The sequence below is a fragment of the Phyllostomus discolor genome, chromosome 13, assembly GCF_004126475.2.
Source record: "Phyllostomus discolor isolate MPI-MPIP mPhyDis1 chromosome 13, mPhyDis1.pri.v3, whole genome shotgun sequence".
Taxonomy (NCBI): Eukaryota; Metazoa; Chordata; class Mammalia; order Chiroptera; family Phyllostomidae; genus Phyllostomus; species Phyllostomus discolor.
Window position 1 is genome coordinate 5,916,448 of NC_040915.2, and position 20,977 is coordinate 5,937,424.

Genomic DNA, 20,977 nt, shown 5'->3' on the forward strand with positions numbered 1-20,977 from the left:
GCACAGGGAACCAATAGTTATGGAAAGAAAACTGGGTCTCAAATCAATGGAGTGGACTAGAAGGAAGAAAAAACATACAATCAGAGAAGAATGAAGAAACAAGAATTCAAAAAAATAAGGAGAGGCTTAGGAACCTCCAGGACATCTTGAAACGTTCCAATATCCGAATCACAGGGCTACCAGAAGGAGAAGAGGAAGAGCAACAAGTGGAAACTTATGTGAACAACTAATAAAGGAGAACTTCCCCAATCTGGCAAAGGAAGTAGACTTCCAGGAAGTCCAGGAAGCTCAGAGAGTCCCAAAGAAGTTGGACCCAAGAAGGGACACACCAAGGCACATCATCATTACATTAGCCAAAGTAAAAATGAAGGAGAGAATCCTAGAAGCAGCAAGAGATAAGGAGACAGTGACCTACAAAGGAGTTCCCGTTAGACTGTCAGCTGCTTTCTCAAAAGAGGCCTTGCAGGCAAGAAGGGGCTGGAAAGTATTCCAAGTCATGAAAGGCAAGGACCTACATCTAAGATTGCTCTATCCAGCAAAACTTTCATTTAGCATGGAAGAGCAGATAAAGTGCTTCTCAGATAAGGTCAAGTTAAAGGAGTTCATCATCACCAAGCCCTTATTATATGAAACATTAAAGGGACTTATCTAAGAAAAAAAAGATAAAAAATATGAACAGTAAAAAGACAGCAAACTCTCATTTATTAACAACCACATCTAAAACAAAAGCAAACTAAGCAAACAACTAGAACAGGAACAGAACCACAGAAATGGAGATCACATGGAGGGATAGCAACAGGGGAGTGGGAGGAGGAGGAGAGAGGGAAAAGGTACAGAGAATAAGTAGCATAGATGGTAGGTAGAAAATAGACAGGGGGAAGGCAAGAATAGTATGAGGAATGTAGAAGCTAAAGAACTTAAGACACATGGACATGAACTAAAGGGGGGGAAGTGGTTGGGAGGGGATGTGCGGGGGGGGGGGAGTGAAGGGGGAAATGGGATAACTGTAATAGCATAATCAATAAAATATATTAAAAAATGGGCACATATTACTTATGTAGTAAGGTAAAACATGCTGGTTTAAATTAATTAGCAATGGGAAAATTTAGTATAAAAAAGATATTAAATCATAAGAATAGGAAAAGAATTCTGTATTGTCTGGATGCAGATAATTGTTTATTGGGAGTAAAAGGGAGAAAACTGTACTTGAACAATGATAAAAAAAGATAATTGTTTATTGTTCAGAAATAAAATGTACTAAATCAGTGAAATTATGCAAATGTGACTAAATCCTTAGAGCTGTCTTAAATTTAACACTTATTCCAGTATAAACTACTCCCTTTATGAATATTCCTCTTTGTTCCTAACTTGGAATAAGTAAATTTCTATTTCTGACAACAAAAGGAACTAAATATATCCTGAAGAATTTTGCAGTGATCAATCTCTAGACTGTTTTTATATTTAGGGGGATGACTCCTTTGAAAACTGATAAAATAAATGTAGATTTATTGTTTTTTAGATTATCCTTCTTTATTCAACTATTTTTCAGTCTAAAATGAAATTATCTACATTTACAAAACTGAAGACTTCTGAAAAGCTTATGATATTTCAGGTGTTACACAAGTTAATTATCTCATCTGCGTCATTTTCAATATTTCCATGTGAAATACACCTTTAACACTTGCATGTTTCTTCAACATACATTATATGCCTATCTGTCCCACACCTGAAGGACATAATTCATATATTTTTATTTCTTTAGTATGCCTTATAGCATTATCACAAAAAAAGCTCCCAGTGAGTCCATTACCTGACTTTTCAGGACTCTAATCTATATTCTGTTCGGGCAATAAAAAGGCAAGAAAATCTACATTTATGTCTAAAAAAATACACTAAGAATTATTTTTTACATTATTTGATAGGAAAATAAAAACAAAACTCTCAAAAAAACAACAAAAAACAAACAAAACTAAACTCTCACTGATAAGAGTATTTCTATCCAACTCAACCAAGCAGAAGTATTTTTAAAATTTACGTAGCTATATTTACCAGTCCCAAAATTTGACACGTAGAGTCCTAAGTATTGATATTACCAAAATATATGTAAAATGAAGATTCAGTATATGAAAATTAAGAAAGATCCAGGAAATGTTCCTAAATGCACTCACCGAAAGGTAGCTGTTAGTGTCCACATCATCAGTAATGGTTTGGCGCTCTCCTTTATGGTTAATTTTCCGGAACCTTCGGCGGGACTGTCTGGCCGGAATTTCTCTTTGGAGAATATTATCTTCATTATCTTTGGAATTCTCTACCTGAAACACATGTTCATATTCTTGATTAAATATCCAATTTTTCCATATTACTGACAGTCTATGGAGTCTTAACAAGCTCATAAGGAGGCTTCATTCACTCCTAGCAAGAAACTGCCTCAAGAAAACGGTCTGTACAATGCTCATAAGCTCAGAAAGATTAAAGGTGATGTTATCATAAAGATCTAGAGACCACAGTTTCCTTCCAGGAAATAGTCACTCTTGCTCACATAAACATATATCCTCTAAGTAAAGTCACTTACCAGAAATGAAGGCTGTTAACTACACCTACACATTCAATCATTTTAACTTCTTTGTCAGTCTAGTTACAAACTACTTAATTATATGCAAATTTTATTTGGCAAACAATCAAGGATTTGATTTCTATGACTTTATGAACATTAATGTGTTAGTGTTTGGTGTCCATCTTAATGTATGGCAATTGCCAAGAATAAGGCTAGCATCATTTCAGGAAGAAGGGAAAACTAACATTTACTGAAGGCTTAAAATGAGCCAGCATGCACATACATCATACTATGTAGTTCACACAACAGCCCTGCAAGCAGGTATTAGTTCACTATCTGCCGTTTATAGATGAACTAAGTAAAATTCAAAGAGATTTAATAACTTTCCAGTCTCAGGACAGTGATACACATTAAAGGTGATTTGGAATACAGTCCCGTCTTCAAAACTTATGCTACCAACACAAGGCCACACAACCTAATTACAGACCAACCACAATTTTAAAAATTTACTTTTACAAAGGATATGTTCCAAAGTGTACCTTATAATTAACTTCACACCCAATAAATAACAAATTATTTGTTTTCCCCTACAACTACTTTTTCTACTAATGTGTTATCTTTTGCTACTATAAAAAATGTCCTAGTCACCCAAGTATGAAATTGCATCAACATTTCCAAGTCCTGCTTGTCTTCCAAACCTTATCTTCAATCTTTTCCATTCTTAAAAAAATTTTTTAAGTTGATTTTTAGCGAGAGGGGAAGGGAAGAGAGTGAGAGGGAGAGAAACATCAATTGGTTGCCTCTAGTACGCATACCAACTGGACACCGATTCCACGATCTAGGCATGTGCCCTGACGGTGAATCAAGCAGACGACCCTGCAGGTCACGGGAGGATGCTCCAACCAACTGACCACACTGGCCAGGGCCTTATCTTCACTCATTTTTCAGAACTTGTCAATTATTTGTATAGATCAACCTCACAATGTCCTTTCTTTTATTCTTATTATTACTATCACTTCCTCAAGTGTTAATCACTTCAGTCCTGAAAGACAGTAGTAGGTGATCCTGCCACTTCAGACCTGTTCCTCTAGAATTCCATCTGGCATGGCCAGATAAATCGCCTAGATAAATCATCACTATGGCAGGTCTTGTGTTCCAAATGCTACAACGGACCACTAGTGGTTACCAAATAAAATTTAAACTTTTGCTCTGGATATTCAAAGTCACATATACTCCCTCCCCAAAATATTTTTATCACTTTATGCATAAGCCTGGAAAAACCACTCCCTTTCTTCCTCCCCACCAAAAAAAAAACACCCTCTCACATAAAAGCTCTAGTGAGATATGCAAAATTCCCTGATTTCTCAGAAAGAACTGATGTCTAAGCTGCTGTTTTAGGTGTGAGAGTTGAAGAGCAAGTGGCCAAGTCAATGTAACTATTCTGCTAAGTAAATTATTTCCTCAGTTTGTTTTATCCTACCCATTCTATTTTTACATGTTGAAACACTATCATTTAAGACACGTCTCAACTGCCTTCTCATCCATAACCACCACAGACATTCCCTTCCTCAGACCGTGACTGGTTTACTGTGAGTACACAACCCAGACCTCCCATAAACGGGACATGGTCCCTACAGCCTTCCGGCCTTTGCATACCCTGCTGTTACTTCTGGCTAAAAGCCCATTCCTCCTTTGCCCACCTGCTGGCATCTTACCCATACTTCATGACCCAGTTCAGACAATCCCTCCTCTGTCTCAGGAAGATGCTACTTGTTTTACAGCGCTAAGCATAGTGACTGTAATTATTAGCTAAGCCTACCTCACTAAAAAGCTAACAAGCTCTCTAAGACAGGAACTGTATTATGTACATATCTTTGTTCACTTAACATTCAATAAATGTGCCATTATGGGTATTACATTAAATTCTATTAATTTTCTCTCCCAATTATGTTAGGTCTTTGGAAATATGTATAAGGTATTCAAGAAATATACAGGCAGACAGAATAAGTTACCGAACACTGCTCTTCTGAAAGGTAAAATCCAGAAGAGACAGGGGATTGATTTTCGGCTGAACAATTACAGAATTTGGCGTAGGCAGCAAATACATACTTCCTCCTTGTAATTCAATTCTCTCTTCTAAAAATGAAAAGGACAATCATGGTATTTCTGGAACCACTACTCTAGACCATCTACCAGAAACTCTAAGTTATATCATTCAAGGCTCACAATGACCTTACTACAAGCTAGTTTTAAAAGATGTTACAGAATCTCACGAAACTTAAGTAATTCACATAAGTGGGTAATGTGTCAAAACCCAGGTGTGACAAATAAGTTCATCTCCTTCATACTGCCCTATCCCAAAGGATGAACTAGATTATCTACTTTAGGTGAAATTCCAATATGGCAAGTTTCTTAAAGCTTTTAATATCTACCATTTATTAGGCAAAAGCAGAGATTTAAACAATAAAGGCTTTTCAAAGTAAGCATAGTAGTAGTAAACTGAATTTTAGGAAAGGAGTTTTTAAGCCTCAATTTTGAGAAAAGTATCAAATGAAAAAAACTGAATAATGTATAAAGGTTTAAGTGCCCTTAACAAAGCTCCCTTTAAATACAAACAAAATGTGAGACTTTTAGAAAATAAAACTTTGCAAATGCATACTGAAAGGGCACAAAGTTAAAAAAAGCCAAAGATCAAGAATGAAGTAAAACCAAGAATACCAGAAGGTGGACTACCAACAAAGCCTCTGATCTATCAATTTCTCTATTCTCTGAGACTAGGCCTTCCACTTTTGAGAGTTACAGGAAGCAAGACACAGGAAATAAAATAGAAAATCCACCAAAGATGGGGAATCCAACAGGAGACTTACTCAGAAAACTCATCCCAAACAGCCACACCCTCACTGTAAAGGCTGAGCACTGCATAAGCCCACCCTGCAGGGACAGGAAGAAAACTTGCTTGGCACTGAGAGAAGGGAGTGGAAAAAAGCAACCAAACAAAAAAACATTTCCTGAGAATTAACAAAATAAGTTATCCCACATGCAGGTCTGTTGTTTGAATTCACAACACCTTAAGCACATAAGCAAATTTAAAGTAGTTCAGGACTGATATGTGCATATACAACTGACAGAAACAAATCTAAAACCTCTTTGCAAAAATGCAACTTCAACCCAAACCTCAAAAAATTCCCACACCTAAAGTTCAAGACATATACACTCATGTACAAAATACCAAAAAACCCCACCTAAGCACAAGAAAATCCAATCATGTAAGCAAATAAGACACGATGAACAATAATAAGCAGACAAAATCAGACCACAGCAGAATCATACTTGCAAGCATTCCAATATACTGGAAATATCAGAAAATATAAAGCTATAATTTTAAAAACTTTCAAACAAAATAAACTTGAAAATGAGCCAGAGATTATAAACAGCAGCAAAGTAGGTTAAGGACTGACCAGGACAGAAAAAAATTTTTCTTCCCCAAGCGCCCTGGTCACCACCACCAGGCTAGCAAGGAGTCAGTAACAAGAAAGACAAGAGTTCCAAGAGACATCCTGTCTCAAATACAAACACGCACAGCATGTGGCACAAAGTCAGGAAGAGATGAAAATAAGACAGAAATTGTAAGAGATACAGAGGTGAGGTGAAAAGATTAAACATGTATCTAAACAAATTTCAAGAAGAAAAAGAAATGAGACATATACCAAGGAGAAAATGACTTTTTAATTAATAAAAAAAAGCCAAAAGCAGCCCAACAAATCCAAAGCAGGACAGTTAGAAACTACAATTATAAATTCACACAATAAAGATAAACAGAAGACTTTTAATGAGGCCACAGAAAAAATACACATCAGCTATAAAGGAAAGGCAATTACATTAATCACTGATGTCTCAAAAACAATGGATTCCAGCAAATAGAATGTAGAGTGTGCTGAAGAAAAAAGATTCTCCTCCTAAAATTGCATTGATGGCAAAACCATCCTCAGAAAGGATGCAAAGTAAAGACATTTTCAGGCACACACGCAAAAAATACACCCAGCTGAGATATTTACCAGCAAAACACCTTTATAAAAAAAATTTTAAGGGTATATCTCAGACACAACACATGCACATTACATAAGGTCTTACATACAAGAAAAATTTGAAAGCAAAAATAAAATCTTAAATATATTATTAAATATTTGCATGAATGACTGTATAAATCAAAACAGTAAGGCAGACAGTAAGTAGAACTAAAACACTACACAACTGCAATTACATTTGGATTCTGTCACCAGCATTAAACTTGTATAAGTTCACTACTTATTAACTTTGATTATTTTTTTAAAGATCTGTTTGTTTGTTTGTTTGTTTGTTTATAGAGAGGGAAGGGAGGGAGAAAGAGAGAGAGAGAGAGAGAGAGAGAGAGAAACATCGATGTGCGGTTGCTGGGGGCCATAGCCTGCAACCCAGGCATGTGCCCTGACTGGGAATCGAACCTGCGACATTTTGGTTCGCAGCACGTGCTCAATCCACTGAGCTACACCAGCCAGGGCAACTTTGATTATTTTTAAGTAGGCATATAAAAATAGCTAGAGCTAGCACTGAAAGAATAGACCAAACATAGTGTCTAAGGGACTGTTGTGTGGAGGGAATGTACTTACTATAAAAGAAAGCAAGAGACAAATGAAAGAACAAATACAAAGCGTATGTGGAGAAAGTTACTTCAACCTGTCAGTGATCACAAGGAATGTTAAGTGGAAGGCATTCCAGGTTTAAAACAACGTAAAACCAATCCTACACAAATCTGTTAAGAAAGGTAACAGTCCCCAAGTATTAAGATGCATAGTATCCTGATACAAATATATGATAAAAGACTGCTGGAAATTAAAATCACAGGTACATCTCAATAAAAAATAACAAATGCAAAAACCCTAAACTCTATTATCAAAGTGGGCCCAGAAATGCAGGGGGGTGGGGTTTTACTGGGCATGCAAGGGTAGTTTAAAATGAGAAGATCTATTAATGTAAATTATATTAACCTAGAGGAGGTCATGTCTGATTTGAGAGATACAAACTCCCTTCTTAACCACTGTTATATATACCAGGTGCATAGGTTCCAGGTGATGACCAGCTGCATGTCTGCACATGACTAATGTGAAGCTGTAACGTTTAAGCCATCAGTTTGGTTATAACACATGTTTCATAAGGGTATGATATTCGACAGTAAATCGTATTTGAGAGATACTGCAAACTCCGAAGTTAGTGTTGCAGGTTTTTTTCTCATTTACTGTTGGAAATGGCTGGAAAATACATCTATTGGATAGTCCAAGAAACACTGAAGAAATTCAGTGAATGCTATTCGAATGGCTTATCAAAATATTTTTGCAAGTGCTGTGAAAAGTATTTATGCCTTGAGCTTAGCAATATTGTTTACAAAGGCTTTACAACGGTTTTGCAAAGTCAAATACTGAAGATTCTGATTAATTGACGTTAAAGACATTTTTATTTATGTGTTTTTTTGTGTTTTTTAGCAATATCCAGGTTTCCATTATTTGAAAAGAAAAATGTTTATTCTTTGTTTTCATATTTCTTTAATAATTTCTAGACTGTACCTGAAAATAAAAAATCATCTACTTTATTACATAAATATAATAAATGCAAATTCACAGTGTTTTTAATGTCGCCCCCCACCACATTTCAGCACATACTAGTAATGAATGTATAATGTATCTCTTGGATACACATGACTTATGATGTAATTTTTTTTACTGTGACCTCCGCAAAGAGATCAAAAGAGAAAAAGACACAGATCAATGTAATAAACCCAGAAAAAAGTTTCCGATAAAATTTAGCAATATTTTTGATACTCCAGATACCCCATCCAAAGAACTATAAACTTCTGACAGAATCCCAATAGTTTTTGGTATTTCTTTGCTTTCTACCACAAGAAATCCAAGTCAAATAATTACCTACTCCACTGTGATGATGTCAGCCATTTTTATTTCATGGAGATTCCTTTTCTTTTAGTGGGGGAATGGTATTTACTCACAAAAATCTGGGTTCTTTAACCACTAAAAATAAATGAAATTACTTAGTTGCCACTTTTTCCAAGCTCTTGCGATAAAAAGCCCAGGGGAACGCTTGTCATAGAGTGAACAAACTTGGGAAATATTTTTAAGAAAAAGAAAGTCATATGTTGATACTGACATTTTTATCATTCAAATTTTTGACTGATTTTACTTACTAGCTTTAAATTTGTGTAACTCTTATGTTAGAAAAAAAATTGATTCCTAATGACGATAGCCTTTTCCTTATAATAGGTGGACAGAGCCCATTCACACTTAATAGTATGACTAATATTTACCTCAATTATGTGATACATTTTATGATTATGTGTACTTTGCTTTATTCTCCTTGAAATGTGTATTCTTTGCTTTTAAATAAAAGGATTCTCTTTTTTTGTAACTAGGAAGACCTGTACTTTTGTTTTGCATTTCTACATTTTCAAATGCCCTTAGTCTCTGTATTCTTTCTCACAGCAATTTTTTATTGAGATACAATTCACATACCATATAATTTATACCTCTCCCTTTTTTAGATTGTATTTGTTTACTTTTAGAGAGGGAGAAAGGGAGGGAGGAAGAGAGAGACAAACATTAACGTGTGGTTGCCTCTCCAGCACCACCTGCAAACCAGGCAAGGGCTGACTGGGAATTGAACCAGCAACTGCTGGTTCAACCAGCTGCGAACCAGCAACCAAGTTCGCAGTTCGGTACTGAATCCACTGAGCCATACCAGCCAGGGCTAATTCACCCTTTTAAAGTATACAATTCAGTGGGTTTTGATGTATTCACGCAAAGTTGTACAACTATTACCATTACCTAATTTCAGAACATTTTCATCATGCCCTGCCAAAAAAAAACCCAAAACACACCCATATCCATTAGCATCTATTTTTTGTCTCATGGATTTCCTTCTTCTGGATATTTCATATAAATATCAATGGGATCATACCATACACGGCTTTTTCTGTCTGGTTTCTTTTTTATTAGAATGATGTTTTCAAAATTCATCTATATTATACTATGTATCAATACTTGATTCATTCCTATTGCAGATAATTTTCTATCATATGGACATATAATGTTTTGTTTGTTCATTTATCAAGTTGATGGACATTTGATTTGTTTCCACTTTTCAGCTATTATGAATATTATGAACAATAGTGAACAAGACTTTATGTTGACATGGTTTCACTTCTCTTGGGTATGTATTTAGGAGTGACACTGACGGCTCACATGGTAACTCTATTTTGTATTTGGACCAGCAGCGTATGAGGGCTTTAATTTCTCTATGCTAGAGATTTTCAACCCTTTTCATCTCAAGGCACACATAAACTAATAACTGAAATTCTGCAGCACACTAAAAAACATTTTTTTGCCAAGCTGACAAAAAGTAGGTTATAATATGGATTGACTTACAGAAAATAATAATAGTAATTACCTCCCTTTTTATGCCAAAGTGACTTTTTAAAAAATCAGGTGCCTATATTTGTATATAAGCATTTTTGGTAGCAAGAATTAATCAGACACAATATTATTATGTGGCATGACAAATAAGATGCAAGTCTATTATCAATAAATGACCCACATATTTATGGTTCAAGACAGGGTATTTATACCAAACAGCTATTGTTGTGTTGGCTACTGTCACATTTTTTCACAATCTAAGGGAAAACAGGTCAGTGCCCCTGACTAAATAACCAGATATCACATGTTTAAAAAATTCTTGTGGCATGGCAGTTGAAAATCATTACATTGCACCATTGCCAATACCTGTTATTGCCAGCTTGTTTTCTTATTACCCTTTTACTATCTGTTGGGAAAGGCAGTCTTGGGTCTCTTGTGCTTCTTACACATTTTGCTGAGTTTGCCAAAATTATAAAGTCCTAACCACTCATTCACTTAGCCATTTCTCACAGTTATGTTTGTAATGAGCAATCCTGAAGGAAGAGGTAATAACGTTCCTGCTGAAGCAAGAGCAGGTTTCCTTACACAAAACCAGTATATCCCCCAAGCCCAGTGTTTCTTAGCTGCAATGCAAACCTACTATGTGTTTGGTATCCACCTAGGTCATCTAGCAAGGCTTCCAAGGGACTTAGGGAGAAACAGAAACCTAAGAAAATATGCTAATCACTCTGCTTGTTAAATGGTGAGTCATAAAGTTTGTTGTTTCTGGCCAAGGGTCTTATGCCAACATCCATGAAATAATAAACAACTTGTAAATATATCAGCATCACAGAGGTTCTGGAAGGGGAAGAGAAAGAAGGTATTGAGAACCTGTTTCAAGAAATAATGACTGAAAACTTCCCTAGCCTGATGAAGAGAAAAGACACACAAGTCCAGGAAGCTAAAAGAGTCCCAAATAATACAAACCCAAAAAGGCCCACACCAAGACACATCACAGTTAAAATGGCAAAAGTTGAAGACAGAGACAGAATGTTAAAAGCAGCAGGAGAAAGACAGTTACAAAGAGGGAGCTCCCATTAGACTGTCAGCTGATTTCTCCACAAAAACATTTCCGGTCAGAAGGAACTGGCATAAAATATTCCAAGTAATGAAAAGCAACAATCAAGACTACTCACCCAGCAAGGCTATCATTTAAATTTAAAGGAGAAATATAGAGTTTCCAGGACAAGAAAAGGCTAAAGGAGTTTGTTACCATCAAACCAGTATCACAAGAAATGTTAAAGGGTTTTCATTAAGAAAAAGAACCTACAAAGAGAAACATAGGTATAAAAAATAAATAGCAATAAATACCTACTTAGTAACAATCACTTTACATGTTAATGATTTAAACGCTCCAATCAAAAGGCACAGGGTAGCAGAATGGATAAGAAAAGAAGACCAATATATGTGCTGTCTACAAGACACCCGCCTAAGAGCAAAAATATGCACACAGAATAGAAGACATGCAAAAAAAAATTTCATACAAATGGAAATAAAAAAAAAAGCTGGTATAAGAATACTTATATCTGACAAAACAGACTGCAGAAAAGGCTATAATAAGAGACAAAGAGAAATACGAGCTAATGATAATAGAAATAACACAACATAGAAGGACACAACTCTTGTAAACATTTATGCACCCAACATAGGAACACCTAAATACATAAAGCAAAAACTGATGGACATAAAGAGAGAGATCAATAGCAACACAGTCATGGTATGGAACTTTAACACTCCAATGGCATCAATGGATAGATCTTCCGGACAGAAAATCAACAAGGAGACAGCAGCCTTAAATGACACACTAGATCAGATGGGTGTGACTAATCTCTCCAAAGCATTCCATCTCAATACAGCAGAATATACATGCTTTTCAAGCACACATGGAACATCTTCTAAAATACACCAAGCGCTAGGTCACAGAACATGCTCAATAAATTTAAGAACACAGAAATCATACCAAGCATCTTTTCTAACCATAATGGTATGAAACCAGAAATCAAACACAAGAAAAAAACTGAAAGACGCACATTAGGTTAACAATGAGATCAAGGAATAAATCAAGGTACCTTGAAACAAATGAAAAAGAGAGCACAACTCAAAATGTACAGAGCACAGCTAGAGCAGTTCTGAAGGGGAAATTCATGGCACTCATTAAGAAACAAGAAAACCAGAAACAAGAAAAATCCCAAATAAACAATATAACCTGACACTTAAAGGAATGAGAAATAGAACAGCTAACAAAGCCCAAAATGAGTAAAAGGAAGAAAGAATAAAGATCAGAGCAGAAAGAAACAAAAGAGGCTAAAAAATACAAAAATCAATAAAAATAAGAGCCGTATCTGTGAAAAGATAAACAAGATTGACAAATCTTTAACTACCCTCATCAAAACAGGACCCAAATAAAGAAAATCAAATATGAAAACAATAGTAACAACTGACTTCACAGAAATAAGGGATTATAAGAAAATATTACGAACAACTATAGGCCAACAAATTGGACATTCAGGAAGAAATAGATAAATTTCTAGAAACATAAAATCTTCCAAAATGGAATCAGCAAGAATCTGAAAATCTAAATGGACAGATTACAATTAGTGAAACTGAAGTAGTAATCAAAAACTCCCATAGGCAAATTCTACAAAATATTCAGAGAAGCACCAACACCTATCCTTCTCAAACTATTCCAAAAACACTTAAGGTGAGAAAACTCCCATGCTCAGTTTACGAGACCAACATTATCCTAATTCCAAAACCAGATAAAGACACTACAAAGAAAAAAATTATAGGCCAATGTCCCTAGTGGAAATAGATGCTAAAATCCTCAAAAAAGTATTAGCAAACCAAACCCAGCAACACATTAAAAAGATCATATACATCACGACAAGGTGGGATTTACTCCCGGGATGCAAGGTTGGTACAATATCTGAAAGTCAATAAACATGATACACCGTGTTAAACAAAATAAAGGATTAAAAAAATCACATGATCATACCAACAGATGCAGAAAAATCACTTGATAAAATCAATTATTCATTTATAAAAACTCAGTAAAGTGGGTGCAGAGAGAACATACTTCAACATAATAAAGGCCAACTATGACAAACCCACAGCCAGCATCCTACTCAGTGGGCAAAAATTACAAGCATTTCCCTTAACATAGGAAACAAGACAGGATGTCTGCTTCCACCACTCTTATTCAACATAGTACTGGGAGTCGTAGCCACAGCAATCATACAAGAAGAAATAAAAGGCATGGAAATCAGAAAGAAGAAAACTGTCATTATTTGCAAATGATGTAATACTGTATATAGAGAACCCTAAAGATTCCACCAAAAACAATGACTAGGATTGACAAATACTATATTTTGCCAGTATAATGTGCACCCAACTTTTTGGCTCAGACTTTCAGGAAAAAATCTTTAATTTTTTAACTGAATTTTTAATTTATTCATATTTAGATATGTTCTTTTATTATAAAGGAACTTTAGCATTTATTTTTTTAACATATTATGGTACAAGAAATTTTATGTAGTGGTAACAAATCAATACTACCCAGGTATAAATGCACTCCTTATTTTTCCCTCAAAAATGTGGGCTTTACACATGGCAAAAAAATATGGCAAATTCAGTAAAAGCAGGATACAAACCATTATTGAGAAGTCAGCTGTATTTTTTTTTTAAAGATTTTATTTATTTTTAGGAAAGGAGTAAGAGAGTGAAAGAAACATCAATATGCGAGAGAAACATCAATTGGTTGCATCTTGCATGTCCTCAATTGGGGACGTGGCCCACAACCCAGGCATGTATCCTGACCAGAAATTGAACCAGTGACCTCTCAGTTCTCTGAACAATGCCCAACCCACTGAGCCACACCATTCATGGCTCAATTGCATTTTTATGCACAAATAAGAAACTACTAAAAGGAAAACTAGGAAACAATCCCAATTACAACTGCATCAAAAAACAAACTAAAATACCTAGGAATGAATTTAACCATGAATGTAAAAGACCTGTATCTGGAAAATTATAAGACACTGAAAAAGAAATTAAAGAAGATACAAGCAAGTGGAAGTATTTACCATATTCATGAATAGGAAGACTTAGCATCATTAGTATGTCCATACTACCCAAAGCAATCCCTATCAACAGCATATTTCACAGAATTAGAACAAATATTTCAAAACTTTATATGGAACCACAAAAGACCACAAAGAGCCACAGCAATCTTGAGAAAGAACAAAGTTGGAGGAATCATCCTATCTGACATCAAACTATACTACAAGGCCACAGTAATCAAAACAGGGTGGTACTGGCATAAGAACAGACATATGGAATAGAAGAGAAAGCTCAGAAATAAACCCATGCCTTTATGGTCAATTAATATTTGACAGAGAAGTCAAGAACCTATTCAATAAATGATGTTGGAGAAATTGGACAGGTATATGCAAAAAATTAAAACCAGACCACCTCCTTAAGCCACACACAAGAATATACTTCAAATGGATCAAAGACTTAAATGTAATACTCAAAACCAAATAATCCTAGAAGAAAATATGAGCAATAAAATCTCAGATATTTCTAATAGCAATATATTTTTCCTATATCTCCTCAGCCAATGGAAACAAAAAAAAAAAATAAATAGATGGGACCACATCAAACTAAAAAGTTTTTGCACAGCAAAGGAAACCATCAACAAAATGAAAGAACACACTGCATGGAAGAACATAGGTGAGGGGTTAATATCCAAAATCTATGAAGAACTTATAAAACACAACACCAAAAAAACCCAAACAATCCAATTAAAAAGGGGGCAAAGGACCTGAACAGACACTTTTTCACAGAGGACATACAGATGGCCAACAGACATATGAAAAGAGGCTCAATATTACTAGTAGTCAGAGAGACACAAATGATAACCACAGTGAGGTATGACCTCACACCTGTTAGAATGGCCACCATTAATAAATCAACAAGCAACAAGTACTGGCAAGGATGCAGAGAAAGGGGAACCCTTGTGCACTGTTGATAGGAATGCAGACTGGTGCAGCCACTGTGGAAAGCAGTATGCAGATACCTCAAAACATTAAAAATGGATCTGACTTTTGACCCAGTGATTCCACTTCTGGGTATATATCAGAAGAAACCCAACACGATGACTCAAAGAGTACATGTGCCCCTGTGTTCACTGCAGCTTTATTTATAATAGCCAAGATCTGGAAGCAACCCAAGTGCCCATTGTAGATGAGTGGATAAAAAAGCTGTGGTACACTTACACAATGGAACACTACTCGGTGGTTAAAAAGAAGAAAACTTACCCTTTCCAACGCATGGATGGGCCTGGAGAGTATTATGGTAAATGATATAAGCCAGTCAGAGAAAGATAAATACCATAATATGTTTTCACTTATATGTGGAATCTAATGAACAAAATAAATCAACAAACAAAACAGAAACACACTCGTAACTGTCAGAGGGGAAAGTGTTGCGAGGCTAGGTGAAAAAGGTGAAGGAATTCAGAAAAATAAAGAAGAATCCTATAACCAGGATGTCAAACTCATTTTCACGGGGGGCCATATCAGCCTAGCAGCTGCCTTCAAAGAACCAAATGTAATTTTGGGACTGTATAAATGTAACTACTCCTTAACTAGGGGCAAGGAGCTCAGTGCTGCCGCCTGGTAGAAACAAGGAGCCGGGCCGGATAAAACAAGGTGGAGGCCAGATTCGGCCCTTGGGCCTTGTGTTTGCTGCCTGTGCTGTAGACAGACAGACAATAGTATGGTCACTCCCAGAGGGAAATGGGGTTGGAGGAGGCAGGAGAGGGTCAAGGAAGGACAAATGGTGATGGAAAGAGACATGAGTTGGGTGGTAAACACACAATACAATATACAAATGAGGTATTATAGAACTGTACACCTTAAAGCTACATAATTTTATTAACCAATGTCACCCCAGTAAGTTCAATAAAAGAAAATCTTAAAATCATTTCAAATTATTTTCTCCTATAACTCAAAAAGCATTTTAAACTATGTTGATCATCAATAAAATGAGGTTTTGAAATTTTAAAATTACCAACCATAAGTATATATACCAAATATATATATTTGATGTCATATTTTGGTGATTTTGAAATATTTATGTTTATACATGTGTATTTTTTTTCTGAAACACTTTGAGTATAAATTTGAGTAAGAGAGTGCTTGTTGACCCCAAATATGTCAACACACATTTCTTAAGAACAAAGACTTTGTCTTATAAACCTCAGTACTCAAAATCAGGAATATCACCTAATAAACCAGTCAATATTCAAATTTGGTCAATTATACCAAAAATATTTACACCTAGGCCCCACCCTCCCCTTCAATACTCAGTGTAAAATCAAGCATTGTATTTAGTTATGTCTTTTTTTCTCCTTTAATCTGGAACAGTTCCTTCATCTGTTTCTTGACATTGGGATGTTTTAAAGAGTATAAATTAGTCAATCTGTAGAATGTCTTAAATTTGTTTGCCTGATTACTTCCTAAAAATTAGATTCAGGCATCCATTTCTGGCAGGAATATAGCAAAAATGATATCCTGTCCTTCTCAGTGATTCGTATCAGGAGTGGCATGATATCAGTTTGTATCCACACTGATGGTGTTAGGGACGCTTTTTGTCACAGTGATATCCTTTATGACTACCCATCAGAAATCAGATAATTTTCCCTTTGTAAATGGTTTGTGGAGAGATAACTCTGAGACTATGTATTTTATTTCTAAGTAAACATCAGTCACAAGTTTTACCATTCATTAATGGTGTTCTAGACTATTTGTTCCATATTCATTAGTTGGCATTGGACAATTAAAAACTTTTTCTTCCTCCCTCCTTCCCTCCCTCCCTTCCTCTCTCCTCTTTCCTTTCTTCTTTATTTCCTTCTTCTGTAGGACTTAAAAATTGTTACATTATACATGGGGGTACTATCAATTACTGTAATTTTTAATTTGGATTACCAAGTTGTCCCAAATTTGGCCAACGTGTCCCTTCAATCAGGCTCCTGTGTCCTTTTTCCTGTTCCCTCTAATTCTTGGAATAGTTCCTTACATTATAGAGTTAGTGATGGAAATATTTAATATTTTGATAGGGAGGTAGGTTATAAGGGGTACGCATTTTTAAAATCTCAACAAAGTGTACACTTAAAATATATGTATATGCGTTTATTCATACTCTAGCTAGCAGTGCTACTTCCTACTACTTTATAGGAAAAACAAAAATGAACTCTGGGTTTTAAGCATAGCTATGCAGACATGAAAATATAGATGTGTGTGGGTGTGTGTACACTCAGACTGCTCTCTAGCTCTCCTCACTGAGAGGCCCTAATAGCAACGAGCCACCTGGAACAATGAAAACAACCAGCAGCAAGGTCTCGGTTTCTAAACAGCACTACCTCCTCCACTAAAACCAAGCAGGTCTGCTCAAAGAAAGCCTAACTACAGGGCTGGGGTGGGGAAAGTATAAGTTTCCCTTTAATTTCAAAAGAAAAGTAATTCAGTAAGTAAATACAATGAACTGCACTCTTAAAAATGGTTAAGATGGTAGATTTCATGGTAAGTGCACTTTACCACAATGCAACAATGTGAATCCCATCCCACAGTAAAAGCACTCCTCTCCCCCACCACCCCCGCCCCGCAGCAAAGTATGATAAACACAAAATATATCAACTAACAAGTGAGAAAACCGGTAGTGCCTGATGCAGCTTCCTTGCTATGTTCCTCAAATGTTTATTTTAAAAATGTAGTACTGAGGTCTTGTTAAATATGCCATCTATACCCAACACTTACAAACAACACTGTAGAGTCCGAACTTGAATTCAAGCACAACTGACTGAATTCTTACTATGCGGGCAGCACTCTGAATGAGACATAATCTTTGTCTTCTGCAAGCTGAAAATCCAGTTGCTTTTATAAAATATAGAACACTGAATTCATGATGATGTAGATGATGCAGCAGTTTGGCCAAGAGAAAACAAACTACGTGAAGATGTCAATCTGACTACAGCAACATAAAATGGAAAAGTGGTTTAGATTTTTTTAGTGCCCTGGCCTTAAAATGCTTCATTAAGAATTCAACCTCACTTCTCAATAGTTTAAATCAAATCAGATGACACAATCACCTACATGAGATGCTAGTAGGACAAGGAGCCCATTCAGTGTAAGCTACTTTTTAGTGAGGTCATCTCAGAACAAGGTAAAAAGGAGCTGTGTTCTGGATTTTTCTAATGCTTCAAAAAAATTTTAGAAGCCAGACTTTTCTCAAATTACGTTAACTACCTTTCTTAGAAAAAACTACAGAATTATTTCTGAGTACACTCTTAAAGTACAAATAACAAGATTTAAACCATTTCTTACCTGAACAAAATTGTCTTTTATTTTTTTCTATCTCTCTACCCCAAGTTGAAGACACAGAATATGGATGTTCAAAGATTATTAATTAAAGAGGAAAGCAAAAACACTTGAAAAATCGGGGCCACTTTTTAAAACCTCTTTAAATTTTCTGGAAGAAGTGGTAAAAGAAACTACCAAATTTGGAATATGTTATATAGAATTGTATCATGTTTCAAATTCTCTCAAGGACCAAAAAATTTTTAAGTAGATGAAAATGTATCAAACTTGTTAGATGGTTCTGATGCTATTCAATAAAATATTTAAAAAGTCATTGCAATAGAACCTCCTTGAGTGTTTAAAAGCCATTTAAAGTTGAAACTGAAGCACATCAAAAAACAATTCAGCATTCTTGAAAGTTCTTACCACAATCATTTCTGAAGGCTCTAATACAAGACAATCACATCCTCTTTTTCCTCCAAACTGCTTACCAAAACTATAAAAACAGAAAAACAATTTCTTTAGCAAAGGTTATCAATGAAATATATCAATATAGGAAAGAAACAAACAGCCTAAAAAACCTAGATGTTAACCAAGAAATTCTTGTCCTATCACTTTTATTAATAAAATTTTCTTAAAAACAAAACAGATATAACTGATCTCAATACAGTTGTGTGTGAAAATTCTTTTAAAATGTCTGCCTTCATCTAATCTATGAAACTGATTATAAAAGACCTCTGCTGACTGCAATTGTTGAACATCTACCAATATGAGTTAAATAAAAGTAAAAACACACTCAATATAGACTAAAGCCACAATTATGGAATATTTTATAAAAGTACATTATTATAGTATTTTGGGAGCAGTATTAGACAACAGCTATAAACAACTTTAAAAATATTCACATTTGACTATATAAAGAAATGTAGTAACACAGAGGTGATTCATTTAAAAATAGTGTTGGAGCCACTGACTAACTAGCTCTTTGGGGAAAAACTAAAACTGAATTAGCACTAAGAGAAACTGTATTTTTATATTCTTTATCTGAGAGAAAGATTTCTAAGCAAATAAAAAAAGGAAGCATAAATAAAGAAACAGACTCATATTTCCATTTAAAAAATTAAACTAAATTTTTAAGAAGGTGGGAGGGACATTCCAATCAAGATGGAGGCGTAGATAAACATGGTTCGCCTCCTCACACAACCACAGCAAACATTACAACTAGACTACAAAACAAGTATCACCCAGAATCATCAGAAAATCAAGCAGTATGGAAGCCCAGCAACTAATGAATTAAAGAAGTCACATTCATCCCAGGTAAGGGGGTGGAGGTGAAGGGGCACTGAATAGGCAGTCCCACACCTAGACCACCCAACCCAGGGTTCCAGTGATAGGAAGAGAAGTCCCCATAACTTTTGGCTGTAAAAACCAATGGGGGTTAGGGAAGTGGAAGAACCTGCAGGATCCTCAGGAGTCTCTTCTTAAGAGGGTCTGCAATGGACTAAGGACTTAACACAGACTCACTCCCTCTGGGCTCCAGCACCAGGGCAGAAGCTGGAAGGGCACCAGTGGCATACCGGGAGAACATGACGTGTCTGGCATCACAGCCAGTTCTGGAGACAACTCCTCCTGGATAAAACTCCAGGGGCCAGACAGCAGGCACTGTCCCCTTTCTGAGGCCTCCCCACAGAGCCAAAGAGCAGTGACACCATATTGGAGACTCCATCAACCTGGTTCACACTGGTTGCTTCACTCTGGCAACTACCTAAGGCTCCACCCCCATCCAACTTCCCAGTGTGCTTTTCTACAACAGGCCACATTACTAAGACAAGGAGTCAAAGCAGCTCTACCTAACACACAGAAACAAACACAGGGAAGCTCCCAAAATGAGGATACAAAGAAACATGGCCCAAATGAAAGAACAGAACTCCAGAAAAAGAACTAAACAAAATGGAGATAAGCAATCTATCAGATGCAGAGTTCAAAACACTGGGTATTAGGATGCTCAAGGAACTCAATGGGTATACTCCAAGAGCATTAAAAAGAACCAGGTAGAAATGACAGTTACACTATGTGCAATAAAGAAAACTACAGGGAATCAATAGTGGAGTGGATAAAGCTGAGAATCAAATCAATGATTTGGAACATAAGGAAGAAAAAAAAGTCAATTAGAACAGCAAGAAGAAAAAAAAATCCAACAAAATGAGGGTAGGCTAAGAAGTCTTTGGGACAACTTCAAACATACAAACATCTGAATCATAGGGGTGCCAGAAGAAGAGGAAGAGCAAGAATTGAAAGCTTATTTGAAAAAATAATGAACACTTCCCTAATTTGGTGAAGAAAATAGACATACAAGTCCAAGAAGCACAGGGAGTCCCAAAGAAGCGGGACCCAAAGAGGACCACACCAAAGACACATCATAATTAAAATGCCAAAGATTAAAGATAAAGAGAGAATCTTAAAAGCAGCAAGAGAAAAGCAGTTACCTATAAGGAGTTCCCATAAGACTGTCAACTTATTTTGAAAAGAAACTTGGCAGGCTAGAAGGGGTAGCAAGAAGTATTCAAAGTGAT

At 35.8% G+C, this 20,977-nt stretch overlaps 1 protein-coding gene across 3 annotated transcripts in view; it reads right to left on the minus strand.

Moving 5' to 3' along the window:
• The window catches only part of RAPGEF6 (Rap guanine nucleotide exchange factor 6), a 206,080-nt gene that overhangs the window by 140,184 nt on the left and 44,919 nt on the right, over nucleotides 1–20,977 (minus strand). For all 3 annotated transcript variants that reach the window (XM_028527512.2, XM_036014843.1, XM_028527513.2), the window contains exons 5-6: nucleotides 18,831–18,900; nucleotides 2,169–2,312 (exon numbers count right to left, since the gene is read on the minus strand). In XM_028527512.2, coding sequence (XP_028383313.1) covers nucleotides 2,169–2,312; nucleotides 18,831–18,900 — 214 coding nt within the window. The remainder of the gene's footprint in view (nucleotides 1–2,168; nucleotides 2,313–18,830; nucleotides 18,901–20,977) is intronic.